This window comes from Elaeis guineensis, chromosome 12 (genome assembly GCF_000442705.2).
Source record: "Elaeis guineensis isolate ETL-2024a chromosome 12, EG11, whole genome shotgun sequence".
NCBI classification, from domain to species: Eukaryota; Viridiplantae; Streptophyta; class Magnoliopsida; order Arecales; family Arecaceae; genus Elaeis; species Elaeis guineensis.
Window position 1 is genome coordinate 86677501 of NC_026004.2, and position 17803 is coordinate 86695303.

The following is a 17803-nucleotide window of genomic DNA, read 5'->3' on the forward strand; positions in this document are numbered from 1 at the left end:
CAAAATATCATCGAAATAGACCACGAGGAACTTTTCTATGAAAGATCAAAGTATTTGATTCATAATACGCATGAATATACTTGGAGTATTGATTAAACCAAACGGCATGACCAACCACTTGTATAAACCTTTCTTTGTCTTAAAGGTAGTTTTTCATTCATCTCTTGGCCTAATCTTTATCTGGTGATATCCGCTTCTAAGATCAATTTTTGTAAAAATCATTGACCCAGCCATCATATCAAGCATGTCGTCCAATCGAGAGATTGGAAACCTATACTTAATAGTGATCTTATTGATGACTCGGCTATCGATACACATTCGTCAAATTTCATCCTTCTTAGGAGTAAGAAGTGCCAGAACTGCACAAGGGCTCGTACTCTCTCTAATGAAATCCTTTGTAATCAAGTCATCTACCTGACGTTTCAACTCACCATGCTCCTTAGGGTTCATCCTATAGTGTGGTAAGTTTGGCAATGACGACCCAGGTATAAAATCTATCGCATGTTGAATATCTCTCGATCATGGGTGGAAGTTCATCAAGTAACTCATCTGGGGTCAAATTAGAATAGTCAGACAATAGATTTTGAAAGTTCAAGATCAGCTCAAGATCAAGATAAGGCTCTTCTACCTCTCGGGCTACTAGGGCATAGATAACTCCCGAACCGACTTCTCAATAGAATTGCTTCTGATTCAGGAAGTGAAGCAGTTTAGTCGACTCTACATTAGTAATTCTCAATGTGTTCTCCTTAGAAACGATTGGTCTCTTAGATGTGCTAGGTTGGCTTCATGGATACTGATCGGCTTAGTTTTGTGAGGTCTCAATACAACCCTTTTCTTATTATGGTGAAGGTGTATGTGTTTGGATGGTCATAATATATAACATCATGATCGTACAATCACGATCATCCCAAAAGAATGTGTCCTACATCCATTGGGAGGACATCACACCATACCTGATCCCTATATGTGGCAAAATTGAGTGGGACCAAACATCACTCAATGATAGAAATCGTAGTCTTATCTACCCAAACAACTATAAAGGGACTCGGATGTGGATTAGAGGTCAGCTTCATCCGGTCGAGGACTATTTTGGCGACCACATTCATGTTGCTACCACTATCGATAACGACCTTGTACACCTTATCCTTGCACTTAGTTTAAGTATGGAAGATAGCAGTGCGTCACCAATCATCCTCATCCTTCTTGGTGGTAAGAATACAACGAACGACTTGTAAAGGAACATTATCGTCAACATCATCTACATACACATGCTCATCCTCGTCGCTAGAAAATTCTTCAGTCTCATGCACTACTTCCTCGAAGTCATCCTCATCATTTTTCATCATCAAGTTATGCTTTTGTAGACACTTATTTGAATAATGACCCATCCTCTTATAGTTAAAATACTTCACTCGGAAAAGATCTGGCTTGGTTCTCTCAACTAAAGATTTTTCGTTAGGATCTTGATTATGTTGATTAGAGGGCATGATGGGCTTAGTAGTGTTTTGGCTCCTATCGGTCCACTTTCTAGTACTCAACTCCCTGACTTAGTAATTGAAGCACCTAATTGAAGGTTTGAGATAATGCTCATACTCGAGTGCAAGTTGGAATGCATCCTCCATAGTGGTGACTCGATGGGGTGTGATCACTTTTTGGATTTCCATACATAGTCCTCTCCTAAATCGGGCTAAAGTCACATCCTCTTTTCTTTGGATATTGCACCTAACAGAAATCTCATCGAATTTTTGCATGAAATCAGCTACGGTCATCGAACCCTGACGTAATGACAACATCTATTCTATCTAAAGTTGCCTACGGGTTGAGGGTAAATACTTTTCACTCAATTTAGCCTTCATCTCATCCCACAATGTGATTGGTGCTTGCCTAGACCTAGCCAACTATTACTCAACACTTATCCAGTATTGTTTGGCTACTTCTATGAGTTTCATTTTGACAAAACGGACATGACGGTCATCAGATATATCATACCAATCAAAGAATTAGTTCATGTCAGTCAGCCAATCAGCAAAGTCTTAAGGTCAAATCTACCGTCAAAGGTTGGGACCTCAATTTTAACTTTCTTGGTAATGTTATCATTTGGTTGGAAGTTGAACCTAAGACAGTTAGGTTGGTTTCTATCACCTAAGGCTTTAAGAGCTATTCTAGCAGGAGTAGCATTGGTATTTACAGTGTCATTCATGGTCTAACTAGTCTTAGGGGTGGTCACACGATTTTCTATGTCATCTAATTTAGTGTTCAAAGCAGCCAATTGTTACAAAATCTGATCTATTATAATGGGATCAAAAGACATTGGTACAAGGGATAAATTTTACCATTTCTAAGAATTATGCACTGGCCTATAGCTCTGATACCAAATCTAATGCAGGATGGTCCAAAATCCCATATGCTATGTACCAATGCAGCACACAAGATGTCAAACCTATCCTATAGATTGCTATCCCTTAGATGTGGTAGGCAAAATTGATTACAAAATAAAATTAAACAAGCTTTTTCTTTTGAAATTAATTTTAATAAAGAAAAAATATTTGGCTAAATAAAAAAATAAAATGAAGAAATTAAATCAGATAAAAAATTATATCATATGATATCCAATAAGTGCGCAAGTAAGCTATCACGATTAACTTGAATCAATTCACAGTCTTTCCACAATAATCTCCTAGCTAAGCTTGTAAATGTCTACGTAGTCAATTTCTGCTTAACAATCACAATCAAGTATCATGCAGAAAGGAAAAGGACTAAATTAATTTCTGAAATTTTTAGGAAAGAAGTAATACTATGAGTTTTTTAAGGAAAGAAAATAAAAATTAAACTATTCTATAAATCCAGCTTTTATTACCAATAGATGATATGTGTAGATCTAAATCTGGACAAAAAAATTACCACTAAAAATTTTTTTTTTTTGAGACAGAGATTATAATGCTAATACTTGACTTTGGGCTGAAGTTAGCCCAGATTGCTAGTATGGGTGGTTGGTCGGATGTCTCAAATAGTACGCACAAGGAGAAGGGAAAGAAGATCTTCATTTTCAACCTCCATCTTCTTCCTACTTCATAAAATCTCCAAACTTTCTTAAATCTTACAAAAAATAGAGGAGAATACGGATCTAAAGAAGTACTAAACTCTGAACCTCGTCAAAACCGATAACACCCCATGAAAGAAAAAAATTTTACCACAACTCTTTAATAAAACTCAAATTTTATTCAATAATCATTCTATCTTTCATAGCCAAAACCTTATGAGCTATTTATAGACTAACACCTTTGAGAATAAAAAGAAAATATTCTAAATCTAGAGACTTATTTAAAAAGAAGAAAGATGATCAAACAAAATCCTCTTAAATGAAAAAAAAAATTTTAACCAAATCTTCCTGCACAAAATAAAGAAAGATAACATAATAAAATTTTTTTCTAAAAGAAAGATGACAGAATAACATCTTTCTAAGTAAAAAAAAAAGGTGATAATTTTTTTTCAAAAAGAAAAGAAAAATGATAAAATCTTTCTAAACAGAAAATTTAGAATAAATCTAAAAAAATCTACAAATCTAGATAGTGGATCCGGATGCCGACTTATGCCGTCTTCGTTGATAGATCTAAAATCTAGACGTGAATGCAGGTTGGACTCAAACTACATCAAAATGACTATAAATTGCAAGGCAAAACATTTTTTTTTCTTTTGGGTAAACCACATAATATATTAATCCAGTATAGATGGCATCATCTAACAGGTTCCCTAGGTCGACGGTTTCTATTAAAAACCAACAGAACAGAGGTTCCATGGCCAGCGACATAATTTGCCAGCCGGTCTGCCAGTTGGTTTGCTTCTGAGAGACACGGGTGGCCTAAGAAGATAGCAGGCACGGAAGCCGCCGACCGATGTCTACTTGAATGGGATGATCATCAATCTCAGAGATCGACGATCGCTTTACCCAAATAATGAGAGTCAACCAGTTACCCTCCGACCACACTTGATCTTTCTTGAGCTATTCAACACCTCTTCCTTTTCTGGGATACAGGAGAGGAATTCTCAATTCGGATGCACATTAAAAGAATTGGGTAATTGCATATTGTTTGGATCCGAATCATACAGGAAAAAAAAAAATTACAGCATTTTGAGAACTCGGGCACGTGAGAGCCCAACCAAAAATCAGGGTGCGTGCAGGATTGAGTGCATGTGTCTTGTATCACTTTCTGCCAGTTGACGCTACAGTTATAAAGGGAAAATGTTATAATGAAGAACATTAATCTCATTTACCCAAAAAAAGAGAACAATTTTAAGCTGCTTTATCAAGTGGCATAGATGACAAGAAAACATGATCATCCAACAAAACAAGATCAAGTCCTTACCCGAGTATGTCCCATCAATAACAGAATACGACCATAGGTAAGAGCCAAAATTAGCTTAGCACCAGGTTCTTCTGCCCCGACAGAACAAAAACCTTTGACAAGAGTCATAATCATAATCATCTAGCATTTCCCAATTATTTGTTCTCAAAAGTTATAACAAGCAGTATTTAACAAAAGTTTCCATGCATATAAATGCTATCATCTGTAGGCAAACAATCCTCATACAGCAGAATGTCCTATTTTTTAACTGCTATCAATGAGGATTTTATACAAGAAAACCGTTTAGGGCTTTGTGAAAAAGTAGCTATTTGACAACCCACATCATAAGCCCATTAACTTGCAGAGGCACCAATAGGCTAATCATATGCCAATATAGGTGACATACAGCACTTCAAACAGCAGCAGGATCACCAACCCTCGGAAATTACTGGAGGGTGGTGAACAATTTATAAATGACCAAGGTATAGCTGTCAAAGCTCGGAGAGGCATTTACCACTTAAAAAATCAATCACCTGACTAACAGCCTGGTCCAGTGCTGCGGTTACTGCAATCAAGTTTTGTAAGAACTCCTCTGGAGTGGGCTTCTCTCCATCAACAATGTCTGTCACAGCTTTAACAAAGATTGCTGGGACTGACAGTAAGCCAGCCACATAAGACACTGCTGCTCCCTAAAAAAAGGAATCTAGCACAGTTACCATGTGGTTGAATTAAAGGTAAGAAAGAAGCTTCAATGAAGGAGTAAAACCAGAGCAAAACAATCATCTTTTAGTGTGCTATCAAGATATGCTTACATGATTGCCATGCACAGCTTGAGAACAAAAGCATGCACCAGACTTAAAACTTACAAGAGGTGCATATACTTCACATATTCTAGTCTACATCTTTCCAATACATTATGCATAGCCTAAGATGTTGCAAAAATGTCACGGACTTCTTTGTTTTTCAGACCAACTTATTTCAGAGTAACAGAATTCATAATCATCATGATGAAACAACCATCAGAGTGATCAGAGCACAACTTAGCAAGAAATGTAGGCTGTCATAGACTGGAGAATGTTAATCAGCTTTTGCTGATAGCTTGTATACATTGTCAACCTCATAAGACATAATCATTCATCAACAGAAGCAAACTTGATGAAGTGCATAAGCAAAGGATCATGATGCACTTTCATCATGATCCCCATTGTTACTCTGTTAAAATTATGCCATTTAAAAGTTGTCTTGGCAGCTTATAACCTTCTCTTGAAAAATTAAGATCTAGTCAAAATAGAAAAGGACACTGAAGTAGATGAATTAAATAGCACCTCCAAGAATAGCCACTCTCTACGGTTCTTAAAAAAGAAAGAACCATACTCAGCATCTGTATAGTTGAGATCCTACATGTGTGTGCAAACAAGTGAAATCCAGTGTCAAATTGCAGTGCATACAGCTGCATATGCACCTGCATGTATTTGCAGTCCCCTTATCACACAATATTGCATATATACGATTCCTATTTGCAGTTATACCACATATGGACTCAAACAAGGTAGTCCATTTAGCATTATGCAGCCGCATATGTAGCCTACTTAATATTGTATGGCTGCATATGTGAGCCTGCTTGGCATTCTGGAGCCACATATACAGCCCACTCTAGTGTTACCACATGCAGATAAAGTGGGTGCAAGCAAATGGCTAGATCTAATGCAGGTTTTAGATGCACCAGATATGAGTACTGATAATGTTAAAACATGTTTATAATTATTACTGCTAGATATCAAGTACGAAGTCATAAGCCCTAATTGTTAGCTGTTTTTGTTTTTAATGTTGATGTTATTTATTGTTATTATTATTGTAACATTTAATATATTATATTTAGTTTTAAACAATTAAAAATAGTAAGTGCATATGCACCCATGCATGCAGCCCACATACCATGTATGCACTATGTAGTCTCTTGATTGGCTGCCTACTGCAGCTACCTTTTAAAACATTAGTGAACTCTAACTTGGACAACCATCAAAATTACCCCTTTAATGCTCTTATTGACCTAATGTTAATCAGAAACCTGAAGTGACCATTCTATGTTAGCATTCAGCAAGAAGCATCTTGCAGAGAATCCACATCAACCAAAAGATATAAAATCAATAAAACTGGATACATCATTCTTTTCCCAAAAAAAAAAGAAAAAAAGCAAAAGAATCAAGGAAATATCCCCAAATTTCCACTCATTGTGGAGACTGAAATAATAAAGGGGTAGGAAATAGGGGTTTGATGAAAAGATTACCTCCATATCTTTAATTGTAGCATCATTTGCCAGAATTGCTGCTTCATCCTGCGGCGACATATCCAAGGAGTCACCAGTAGACAACTTTCCCACCTGCGACAAAAGTACAGGCATTTATCTGTTAAAGAGAATCTACAACCAAAAAAGAAAAAAAGAAAACCAATGTTAAACGAATCTCACATTTCATATTCAAGGATAAGTCTCATAATATGAACTACAGGACCAAAAGTTAAACAAGTGAAAAATAATTTAAAACTGTCAGTTAGACAGGATAGAGTCTATACCCAAAATATGAGGATGATGAAACATTAAATTCTGACATGGTCATTATTTTTGACTGAGGGCTAATTTAGACCTTCTTTGGTACTCATCTATTGAGCATCATGGTGGAAGAACAAAGAGTTACAAAAGTAAGCCAAAGAATTAATATTCATGAACTAAATGAGGTAGTTCAATTGCTAAGCACGTTGATCCAAATTTCCAGTGACATTCGTACCTCTATTATGCTTCATATTACTAGCAAAAGGATATAAATTGAGTATACTAGATCAAAATGTGGTAACAGGTAACCACCTTCAAGTTAAGTTCCTTTACAAGATTAGGAGTGGACAAGGTTCGCCGAGCTCCAATTCCATACAAATCAAAAACCTGTATCAGCATAAACTTAGGTAAATTATATTAAAAAGACAACAGCAAACATGGAAAACTTCCCCACCTCCCATATAAATCCAGATTTACAATAATGGCTTGATTGGTAAAATGGATCGAATATTAAATGATCAATTTAATTTGAGAAATTCAATTATGTTGATAGTGTTCCAAGCAACTAACAGCATAAAAGAGAAGATGCAAAGCCCTGGTAGTATATCCGATTTATTGATGTAAAACAGTCCTTTCTATTATGCCAACAAAACTTAGCACCAAGACATATACGTGCATGCCATGTAATTACTCATTCACACGTTAAGCACCAAGCATGTAGAGACATACATATATAAGCTTGGCCTGTCAGCATCATCAACCGGTCGTAAAGATAGCTTCATCCTTCATGGGGACTTCATGACTTAAAGTTGTCCTTCATAGTTAACAACCCCATTTCGATGGGAATAGGCTTTGATTGATGATTGCTGAATAGCAATAATATGCTGAATTTTGACTTCAAATCACGGAGTCAAAAAAAAAAAAAAAAAAATCTTTTGTCTAATGATCTTCTTCCTAATTTAATCTTTGGTCATTTTTTTTTTATATATTGCTAAATGAGTTATTCTCAATAAGAGCATCAGGTCTCCAACTTCTGCCTCAACATCCCCACATCATATGCAGCATGGTGACAGCACAAATTAATATCAGATACCATGACCATTTTCCAAGATGTAATAACCACAATAGAGACAAGTTTCCTAAGCTATTTTTCATCCTTACTTATTTTGGCCTTGATTTAAATCTTGATCATGTATATCTATATAAACTGTATTTTCAATATAAAACAGTTCTACAAAGGTTCCATCACATTAGAAGAAGAAAAGTGTTCCTTCTGGGTTACACATATACATAAATAAAAGATAATATAGAATTCAATTATTATAGAAATGTTAGCTTAATTAACAACAATGATAAATTTCACAACCCCTCTTCCTACTCTGAACATGTTCCCCTTTTACATTAAATTAATCATTGTTGTTGTACTGATCTCAGCACACTTTGCATGCACTCCCTGTAGTAATTTGTTTTGGCAAAAACCATACTGTTTGCTTTCTGAACACTAAAAAATAGCCCCATGTCTATTAGAAACAATATTTTAGAAAATCAGGTGCCTATGCAAAGATGCCTACATGCCCACTTTAAAGTGAATATGCTGCAATATTGAATCTGAGGTTCATTTATGAATTACTGTGAATGCTGCCAAGTTGGAACTTCCCATCAATTTACTACATCTTATTTAATATTTTATGTTTCGTTTTTTTGGATTCAGTTTTCTATAGATTCTCTTTGTATGCTTTTAAATTTTACTCTTCTTATCTTGGCCCACCTTGACCTTGAGGCACCTGCCTAGGGACTAGGTGCTAGGTGGTCCCCAGGCCAACTGTATGTCTCCTACAGTCTTTCAGAACATTGGTAAGAAAAAAGGTATAATCGAATTCCTTCCTTTTATTCAAAAGCATTCATTATCTTGGAAAATATTCTATTTTTATAGTTGTAGAACCCTCACATATTCTTAACCCTAGCCATGTTGTTTCCAATTCTTATATTTTTGTTGATCATCTGAACAATCTTGGAGCCAGCGAAGATGAAAATATGAGCAAAGGCTGAGGCAGAGGAAGCATTAGGGTTTGCTCACCTCTAATAACAGTATCTTCTTTAGCTTTGTATAAGTGAATAATGTTATATTCATGACACAGGCCACCTCCTATAAATAGAAAAAGTGGCTAATAATGGAAATTATTGTAGTCCTTCCTATATGCCTTGCTATACTGCAAGATATCTTTCTAATATTGAATAAATGTAAATTTAAATTATGGAGCAGACCAGGTGTCCTAAAATATGAAGGCTTACCTATTAGATAAGAAACAACCTCCTAAAATGGCAAAAATCATTTCTGATTACTAAGGACCTCTCTTAATAATACACAACATTCCAGGACTTCACCTCTAGTTGGAACAAAATAAACACGTTTACCGAAAGAGAGTCAGTTGTTTAACTTTGCAAATAGGACAATGTCCTCAGACAAAACAAGAGAATTTAGTTCTGACAACCATGAATGTTATTGTATCAATTAAATCAAAGAAAATTAGTCATTGTAAATAAGTTCACAATGTATATTGAAAAACTCACAGGGATTGGTATCCTTCTGTCATGAAAAGCAACATCAGATGCCAGGTACACATCCCCAACACATGCTCCTTTTGCCTGAAATTTCCAAGAATTAACTTTTCAGTCTTTTTGTATAATCCAGTTACTGTGATCGAAATTGAAAATTGTGAGTAATTAATATATAACGTCTCAATTATTTAGAAAGAATAAATAATAAGGCATGCATAACCAAATATAAGCTAGTCACAGTTCAGGAGAACCTAAACACAAACACAAGCCAGTATGCACATTGGGGGAAACATAAAAAGAGTTTGGTCGATTAGAGATTTTGAACAAAGACAGAATATGATAAAGAAACTCCCTGGTTGACACATTTGAAGAGCATTTGAATATTTATTTCACAACAATTTCCTTAGCAATCCTCAAAAAGTGAAATAAACGCTTTGTTTTAAGACCAATAATCACATACATATTGCAAGAAATCTTTATCATGCTCAGGAGAGAAACAGGTCAAAGAAGGTAGCCAAAGATCATAAAATAGGTCAAACTCATGCCACAAAGGGGTCATGATATGTTGTAAGTTTGGAATGAGACAAGGTGATAGGCACAGCAAAAGTAAACAATTTGGCAGGCAATTCTATATTTTTTTTAATTTTAAAAGAGCTTTGAGTGACATTAATCAGCAAATATCAAATAGCTACCAAACAATACTCAAAATAGAAAATGGGAAGTATCATGTATACATTATAGAAATATAAATAGGTGACAGATTTATGGAACAAAAGGCCATACTACTAATGCAAAAGAATCAAGGAAAAGAACATATAGAAAAAATTATTGAGAAAAATGCAAAAAACTGACCTAAACATAGGATTTGTCTAATCCACAAATCATCATCAAGCATGATTTCAAAAGGATCTTGTAGTGAAAATAAATATAATATATGACACAGATGTGATCAGTTCATCCTCACAACTAGCTGTTATCACCATTATACGCCATCTCTCCAAGCATACCAAAATGAGATCCCTCCATAAGACAGCACCGTATTCAACTAATTAATTTAAAAGAAAAATTTCACAATCACAAGTGTGTATGTTTCTTACATATTATAACATTTAGAATCGCCCTCATGAAAAATAACACTGTAGACTGAAAATTTGGGTTCTTTACATAGCACTTGCATCAGGTCTGTCCACCTGATGACATGCTGTCCACCACCATTTCATATTATTCACTTCACTCAAGGAATGCTATCCACCAACAATTTCATTTTGAGACAACCAAAGGATTTTCCGCAATACAACTGATGTTAAAACCAGGTGGCAGATCCACCACAGAATGGAGTCCAACATCAGCATTGATCCATGAAGAAAATTGACATGATAGGACCTCCAAGCTCCCCCCTCCCCAACCCCAACCAAAAAAAAAAGAAAAACCAATGAAAAGAAGAAAGGGTGTTGACATCTGAAAAGAAAATTACAAAGTTTTAAAAATATTTTCAGTAATATGGATTCTCAATGTTTCCTGTAAGTATTATATATTGGAGAATCTACTCGATCTGTGGCACCAACAATCATGATACATACCAGTTATATGTTGGGTAATTTATTTCATTCATCTAAAGAATAACTTAAGGATCAGGTTCAAATGATCGAACACAAAAATTTCATGCATGCAAAAGAGTTTGAGTGATTCCTTCCTTCACAGGTTGCATCATGATTTACCTGTCGTGAGGCATCTATACCGACTGAACTACATTAATTATGTTTTGGATAGATTCTAGATAATAAAATCCCAGTCAATGAGTAGAAACATACCTTAAAGCCACCAGCAGTGCCTGCATTGATGATGAGATCTGGCTTCAATGCTTGGACAGAAGCATATGTGACAAGAGATGCTGATACCGTGCCTACACTATCAACTCCTGCAAGAGCACAGACATATTATGAGAACTAGAAAAAGAAAAGTAGACAAAAAAAAAGGAAAATGTCTACAAAACAAAACAAGACATTAAAGAAAAGATGTTACTTAACGTAATGCTATTAATATTTTCAAAAGATTTTAATTTTTTTTACTGACATTGGAACTATAAACTATAGCTGTTGCTGTTGAATATTTTTATTTCCATTCTTATGTAACTGATCTACTTCTCATTCCCTTGCCAAATGTCCTAAAGTAAAGTGAGGGCTGAAACAAGGATTGAAGCAACAATACCAGTAACACTGTCAGTTAGGGACTAAGTGAACATATTCCAGATACATTAGAATGACAACACTTGAAATGATTTATGGTCCTAGTACTGCTACCATATCAAACTTTTTCCCTTTTTTCTGCTTTTTTAGGGTTATTATTGGCATTAGGGTTTTCTTCCAGTCCAGAAATGCAGTAAATTGAATTATGTGCCAATACCAGTATGGCCATAATTTTTTCTTTAGGCTTCTCTTTGCATTGTTTTGCAGTTGTTATTAGGATTAAGGTTAGAATGTACACATGTATGGTACAAACATGCTACCATTTTTTTCCTGAAACTATAGAAAATACATCAAAAAACTTTCAAGACATTTGAAGTAGATGCCCAACCTATACCATATTCAAAGTTTGTCAAACTTGAGAAAGTTTGACATTGTTTAACAGGGTTTCTCTTGAATTTAGTGATCTTCCCCCATTTTACATGGCAAAAAGAAGGAAAAAAAAGATTAAGGGATGAGCATCTTTCCTTCGTTACGACCTCTTCTTGACTTGGAATTGACAAGGTCCATGTCAAATTGACCAAATCTAAACTCTCCCAAACTCCATCATTCTCCTCTCCATCACTCTCTTATCCACAGTCACAAACTCACAATGCTCTGAATTATTGAGAAAATTTCAAATAATCTTGATTTTCCTCTTGGCCCAGTGGTTCTCTGATTATCGTTCATAAACAAAACATTCCAAAACTATCCAACTATCTCAAATTATAAATGGATTTTACAATTTACTCACAAGTTATTGACAACTAATTGAAGAATTTATATTTTACAAACTAACTATCTCATATATTATTGCCTGTGGTGGAGGTTTTTAGTATGATTTGTTATTGTTGCTTCTCCTACAGTCATCACTAACCAGACAAATAAACAAATACTTTAGAAACAATGTTCTTAGTTTTGTCATTTACGCTTTATATTGCTCATAGGCCATCAAGAGCAAATTACACAGTGACTACAGAAACAACACTAATTTTGGAACAGTTATTGTTTGTCTAGAGAGATAATCAGAATTTAGCATATTATAAACATAATTTATCTGCTACATAATCACATGAATCTAAATTATTCTTGATGCACAATAGGTTTACATCTTTCCAAAATTACATACTAGAATCTATCATCTTTAAGACAAAGCTTGTACAACACTGAAATAACATCCCTATCTCCTCGTGAGAGTTTAACTTCATCCCTCAGTTTCAGCCTCAATGGCAAATAGATTATTGAAGCATTTATAAAGATGAACTTCTCACAATGCAAAAACGAAAAAAACTTTTTTAAAAAATCAAAAAAAAACTGTCCTAATTTGACAGCATTCATTTGGTACTCAAAAGAAATGTCATTTACCCAGCCACTACTACTGAACCTTGAGGAAAAACTACACTAGAGTAGTATGTATATTCTAATTCAGTGTTTTCAAAAGTCAATCCATATATAAAGCTTGGTAAGGAATTGAAGAAAGAAATTGTTTAGGAAAACAAAACAAATCTCAGACAAACAAGCAACAACTTCCATGTTGCCCCTCACTCATGTAGCCTGCATGTTGCTAGTTGAAAAGGGAGCTATAGAAGAATTACACATGATCTTTCTAACTCTTTTATATGAGATTTCCGTGTTATGCTGGTACTGCACAAACAAACATCAGGCAAATATCATGTGGCTCATGCATCTACAACAAAAAAATATGGAAAGCTTACCCAGAACAGAATCTTTCCCTGGCCAGACTAAATTTATATCCAATTCTTTGTATTTACCATGGTATCTGACCCATGGAACACCTTTAGGAAACCTGTCATATAATTAAGAAAATTTGAAAAAAAAAAAGAAAAAATCAAGCCAGAAAACCAATAGGGAGGAAGAAAAATATTGTAGATAACAAATTTCATTGGAACAATGAAGAACAAATCTAAAATGACGAAATTAAATTAACGAATGCAGTATATCACTCATGTCTTCAAACTTAAACCAAAATCTCTGGCACCTATTTTGGCTTGCTATAACAAGGGAAAAAAAAAAACTGTAAGAAATTTGTAGAAGTTTGTGATGTATTATTACATAAAAAGGAACTTAATGCATTAAAATATAGAAGCTAAAGGAGTTACACAATTTGCCACTTTTAATTGACAAAAACTACTCAACAGTCAGAATTGAAGTTCATGTAAGGAGTTTGATCACAAAATAAAGAGTTTGATCACAATTTACAGTATGTAGGGGAAAAAGGTACTAGTAAAAAAGTGAACAAAGCATTAAATATCTACCAGCAATGCACTCAATGGCATATGTTATAATATGGACAATGAATAAAAGCATGCTTCTGTTTGTGCCTTAAAGAAAGAATAAGGGAAGTGTTTCATGATTGACATGTTGAACAACTCGCATCAGGGTGTAGACAAACCTAGGTCGGGAAAATATCAGTCTGAATGTTTAGTCAATATAAGAAAAAATGGGCTAGCATGAAAATCAAATATTAAGTGGGGCAGTACGATCTAGTGCAATAGCAACCTTTACAGGCCTTGCAATGGTTAAGGGTTTGAATTTGTGTAGAGGGGTGAGGAAGATGCAGAATAAGATCAAAACAACTTGGAAGATGATTATGAAAATGAACTTCAGACAATAGATAGAGCACGAAAAAAAAATTTTCATGCTTGAGGCATGAAACTTAACATTTGATGCAAGGTAATTTAAACATCATATTGAGATTAGTATATCAGCCAAAATGTTTTAGATTTTTATGGATACCAATAGGAAGGTTTAATTTGAACATATATCTAGGTTAATATAAGAGAAATGATTGGATAATGGGATCAGGAAACTATATTCAAATATTTTTTATCTATATCATGTAAATAAAATTCATAATAAAATATAATGTAAGTCAAAAAAAAATGCATATTACATACTAGTTGTGTTGTACAATGACATAATTACTAAGATCATATATGACTCATGTACAAGTGCATAGAGCATTTTGTACATCTTTATCAATGGAAGAATGCTCTTAAGAGCAGCTTAACATTGTTACCCTTAAGCCTTAGGATCATGTCCAGGATTAAACAAAATGGTAGATGGGAGCATCATTAGATAATGTATTTCTCAAATTCACACAATACCATCTCCGTCTTCACCACTGCTTTGTTATTAAGCAGTCTCCTCCTCTCTCATTTTGTAATACTGTGGAGCATTATTTTTATTTTTACTCACCCTCTTCGCCTTTTCCCAAAACTTCCTCTCTTGTTCATTTTCTCCATCTAGTTAATGTCGCATTCACTGGTTTACATGACCCAACACTACCTCTATGTATGTGCGCTAAAGACAACAGAGGGCACAGAGCTGGAAGTTTTTGAAACATACTTTACACATATAATAATATATGTTGACACTTGGGACTGTTGACATATAAAGACATGGAATTTTTCAAAGGGACTGTTGACATATTAAGACACTTAGTGTAACTTAATCCTTTCTCCCTTTAAACCTTTTGTAACATTAGATGAAGAACTTAGCTACTAAAATGAACAGCAATAGCACTAACCATAAAACTGGCTGGAATAAATAAGATATGCCATCGTCATCATGGTTTGTTGTTCTTGATTTGCATGCCTACAATAATGCTTGTTTGGTATGCAGCTATTGCACCTAGACAACAACCAAGGTTTTTATTCATCACATACTATATCAAACCTAACTGTCCAGGTTCAATCAAGGCCAATCATCATATAATTACACTTTTTACCACAGATTATATACAGATACTAAGACATCTAATCAAGCTAAACTAGTAACTTTTGGCATCACACACATCCAAGCTAGAAGGACCCATGATCTTCCACAATCCCTCAACATCCTCATCCTTCCACAACAGGCCCTTGAGGATTAAATCATTTTCAAGCTATCTAATCAAAATTCAAGCTTCCATCACTACTCAAAATAGCATTATCAAGCTGTCTGCTCAAAATTTAATCCAAACGGGCGGAATTTAGCTGCAGTCAACAATTCATGCGAAATTCACTCCTATCTCTATTCTTTACAAAAAACAATCAGATCCACAAATCAAATTCCTCGCTTTCAAAAGCAAGAGAGAAACCATATAAACTCACAGGGAACCATCGGTGTCCTCAGAAAGCTGGAACTTGTTGACGAGGGGGAGCGCCTCCGTCTGCATGGCTACCAATGAAAGCATCCCCAAGAGATCGAATCAGGAAACCAAATCCCAAGAAAGACAGAGAGAAAGAGAGAGGGCACAAGCCGGAGAAGTACCTATGATGATGAGGACAGTCGATACGCGGCGTCCGTCGCCGCCGCAGGCGGGGGCCTTCGCCGGCGAGGGGGCAGGAGCCACCTCAGGTATAGACGATCCCTCCTCCTCCGCCGCCTCGCCGGCGTTGTCCTCCGGGGGTGCCATGGCTGTCGGAACCCTAAACCCCCTTCTCCCCCACCCTCACTCTATCGCCCTACGGCTCTCCTCGTTTGGTTCTCTCGATAAGAAGTTGGCTAGCCGGCGTTTTAATGCGACCGAATCGTTCTGCTGCATAGAAACTCCAAGAGCGACCGGCAGAAACGTGCCACACCAACCGACCACGGTTTGCTGTGAGACACGAAGCCACCGGTAACCATAAGACCGGTAACCATAAAAAATGACCCAAAACTTCTTAAGTTCTTGATCTGAAAACACATTCCGCCTTTTCTCTCATCCACACGCAATATCCAATTAAAGTCCTCAATCAAACACAATGATACCCCTGACTTGAGAACCAAACCTGATGACGCTAAGATAGAGAGATACTAGCATACGCAACACCCAAAAATCCAAATAGATTCATTCGATAAAGAAATTTACCCAAAAGCCATTGTATATTAGTATGCGTAAATTGCACGCCACCCAAATTTCTTTGCCATACAACAACAATTCCCCCTGACATACCCACAGTCGGAATCATATGAACACCCAGTCCAGGCCCTAAGAACCTTTGGATACGAATTAAAGCATGATCTGACAACCTAGTTTCCAAAAAACACAAAATATATGAACTATTTTGACGCATTAAATTTTTAATATAACTAGCAAAAGGGGGTTTAGCTGTCCCTTAACAATTCCATGCTAATAATGTGATGGTGAAATATTATGCAAGTCATGAACTAAACTAGACTCCATCCCCATAGTACTTGTACTAAAGGAAGACTCAGCTTGCAATGGCAATAAATTCAAAGAGGAATCAGCCAAAACCTTGTTGCCAGCAATTGTAGACTGTAGATGATGGACCACCATGTCATGCGAAAGTGTCCTGAACTTTCTTTAGGCAATAACTCAGTAGGAACTTGATGTTGTGTAGGTAATTTATAAAGGTACTGTTGTGTCTCATGAGAACATCCCATATGTTTCCACACCTTAACCAAAGAGCCCCGCTGCCGCGAAAAAGAGGCAGAATGAGTTGTATGCTGATCTTCTTGCGCACCTTGTGTATTACCTTCAATCAAAACCTTTACCCGTTGTCGTGGGCTTAGCTGCAAGCGTGTCGTAAAGGGTGCCGGCGTGGGCATTGCACAGTGCCGTAGAGGATTTAGTACGGTCAAAACTTACAAATGCTGCTTGATATTTTGAAAACCCCGAATGAAATTTAGGGGGATGCCTTACTAGGGTATTGAGGAAACAATGATTCGTCAAGGAGTGGCATAGCCTTGGCATGATATCAAGAGCCTCAGGACACGTAATACTTGGCATGGTGGTGGACCATCAAGATATGTGTGGATACCGGAGGATTCCTCTTGATTTCAGAAGGGATGCGGAGATTTGGCCTTATTCCCTACTCTCCTAAGCCTGTAAGATACAAGTCCACCATGGCACGTTGTGGGACAATAGTGGTGCCATGCCCAGATGCTCTCGCATGGAGGCATTCAGGGCAATACTGGTCGAATGAGCTGACCATATTGTGCGAAGAGAGGATAATCAAGAGATTTCATCCTCGAAGGGTTTGTTTAGACTACTCTATATATTATTGATCTCTACAGTGAAGCAAAGAGACGATAGAAGACTAATTGGGTAAGGATGTGGCTTATCCAAATAAGCAAGTCTCATGAGCATCATGGGGCGATGTTTTACGAGGATCCATAGATTA

The 17803-nt window shown here is 36.0% G+C and overlaps 1 protein-coding gene across 2 annotated transcripts; it reads right to left on the minus strand.

The window, feature by feature from the left end:
- Window positions 1-4471: 4471 nt before the first annotated feature.
- On the minus strand, window positions 4472-16219 carry LOC105061156 (5'-methylthioadenosine/S-adenosylhomocysteine nucleosidase 2). Of its 2 annotated transcripts, NM_001303565.1 has the most exon segments (8): window positions 4478-5032; window positions 6631-6723; window positions 7204-7278; window positions 9463-9537; window positions 11262-11368; window positions 13388-13479; window positions 15788-15854; window positions 15948-16219. In NM_001303565.1, coding segments are annotated over 8 exon segments (852 nt in total). In that variant the 5' UTR covers window positions 16093-16219; the 3' UTR covers window positions 4478-4834.
- Between the last annotated feature and the right edge of the window lie 1584 nt (window positions 16220-17803).

Excerpts from the sequence above, each read along its gene's own strand:
- LOC105061156 (XM_010945116.4), bottom strand. The coding sequence starts at position 16,092 with ATGGCACCCCCGGAGGACAACGCCGGCGAGGCGGCGGAGGAGGAGGGA. Across the intron at positions 9,538-11,261 it reads GCACTGCTGGTGGCTTTAAG|GCAAAAGGAGCATGTGTTGG; the intron begins GTATGTTTCTAC and ends TGGAAATTTCAG. Across the intron at positions 5,033-6,630 it reads CTACAATTAAAGATATGGAG|GGAGCAGCAGTGTCTTATGT; the intron begins GTAATCTTTTCA and ends TCCTTTTTTTAG.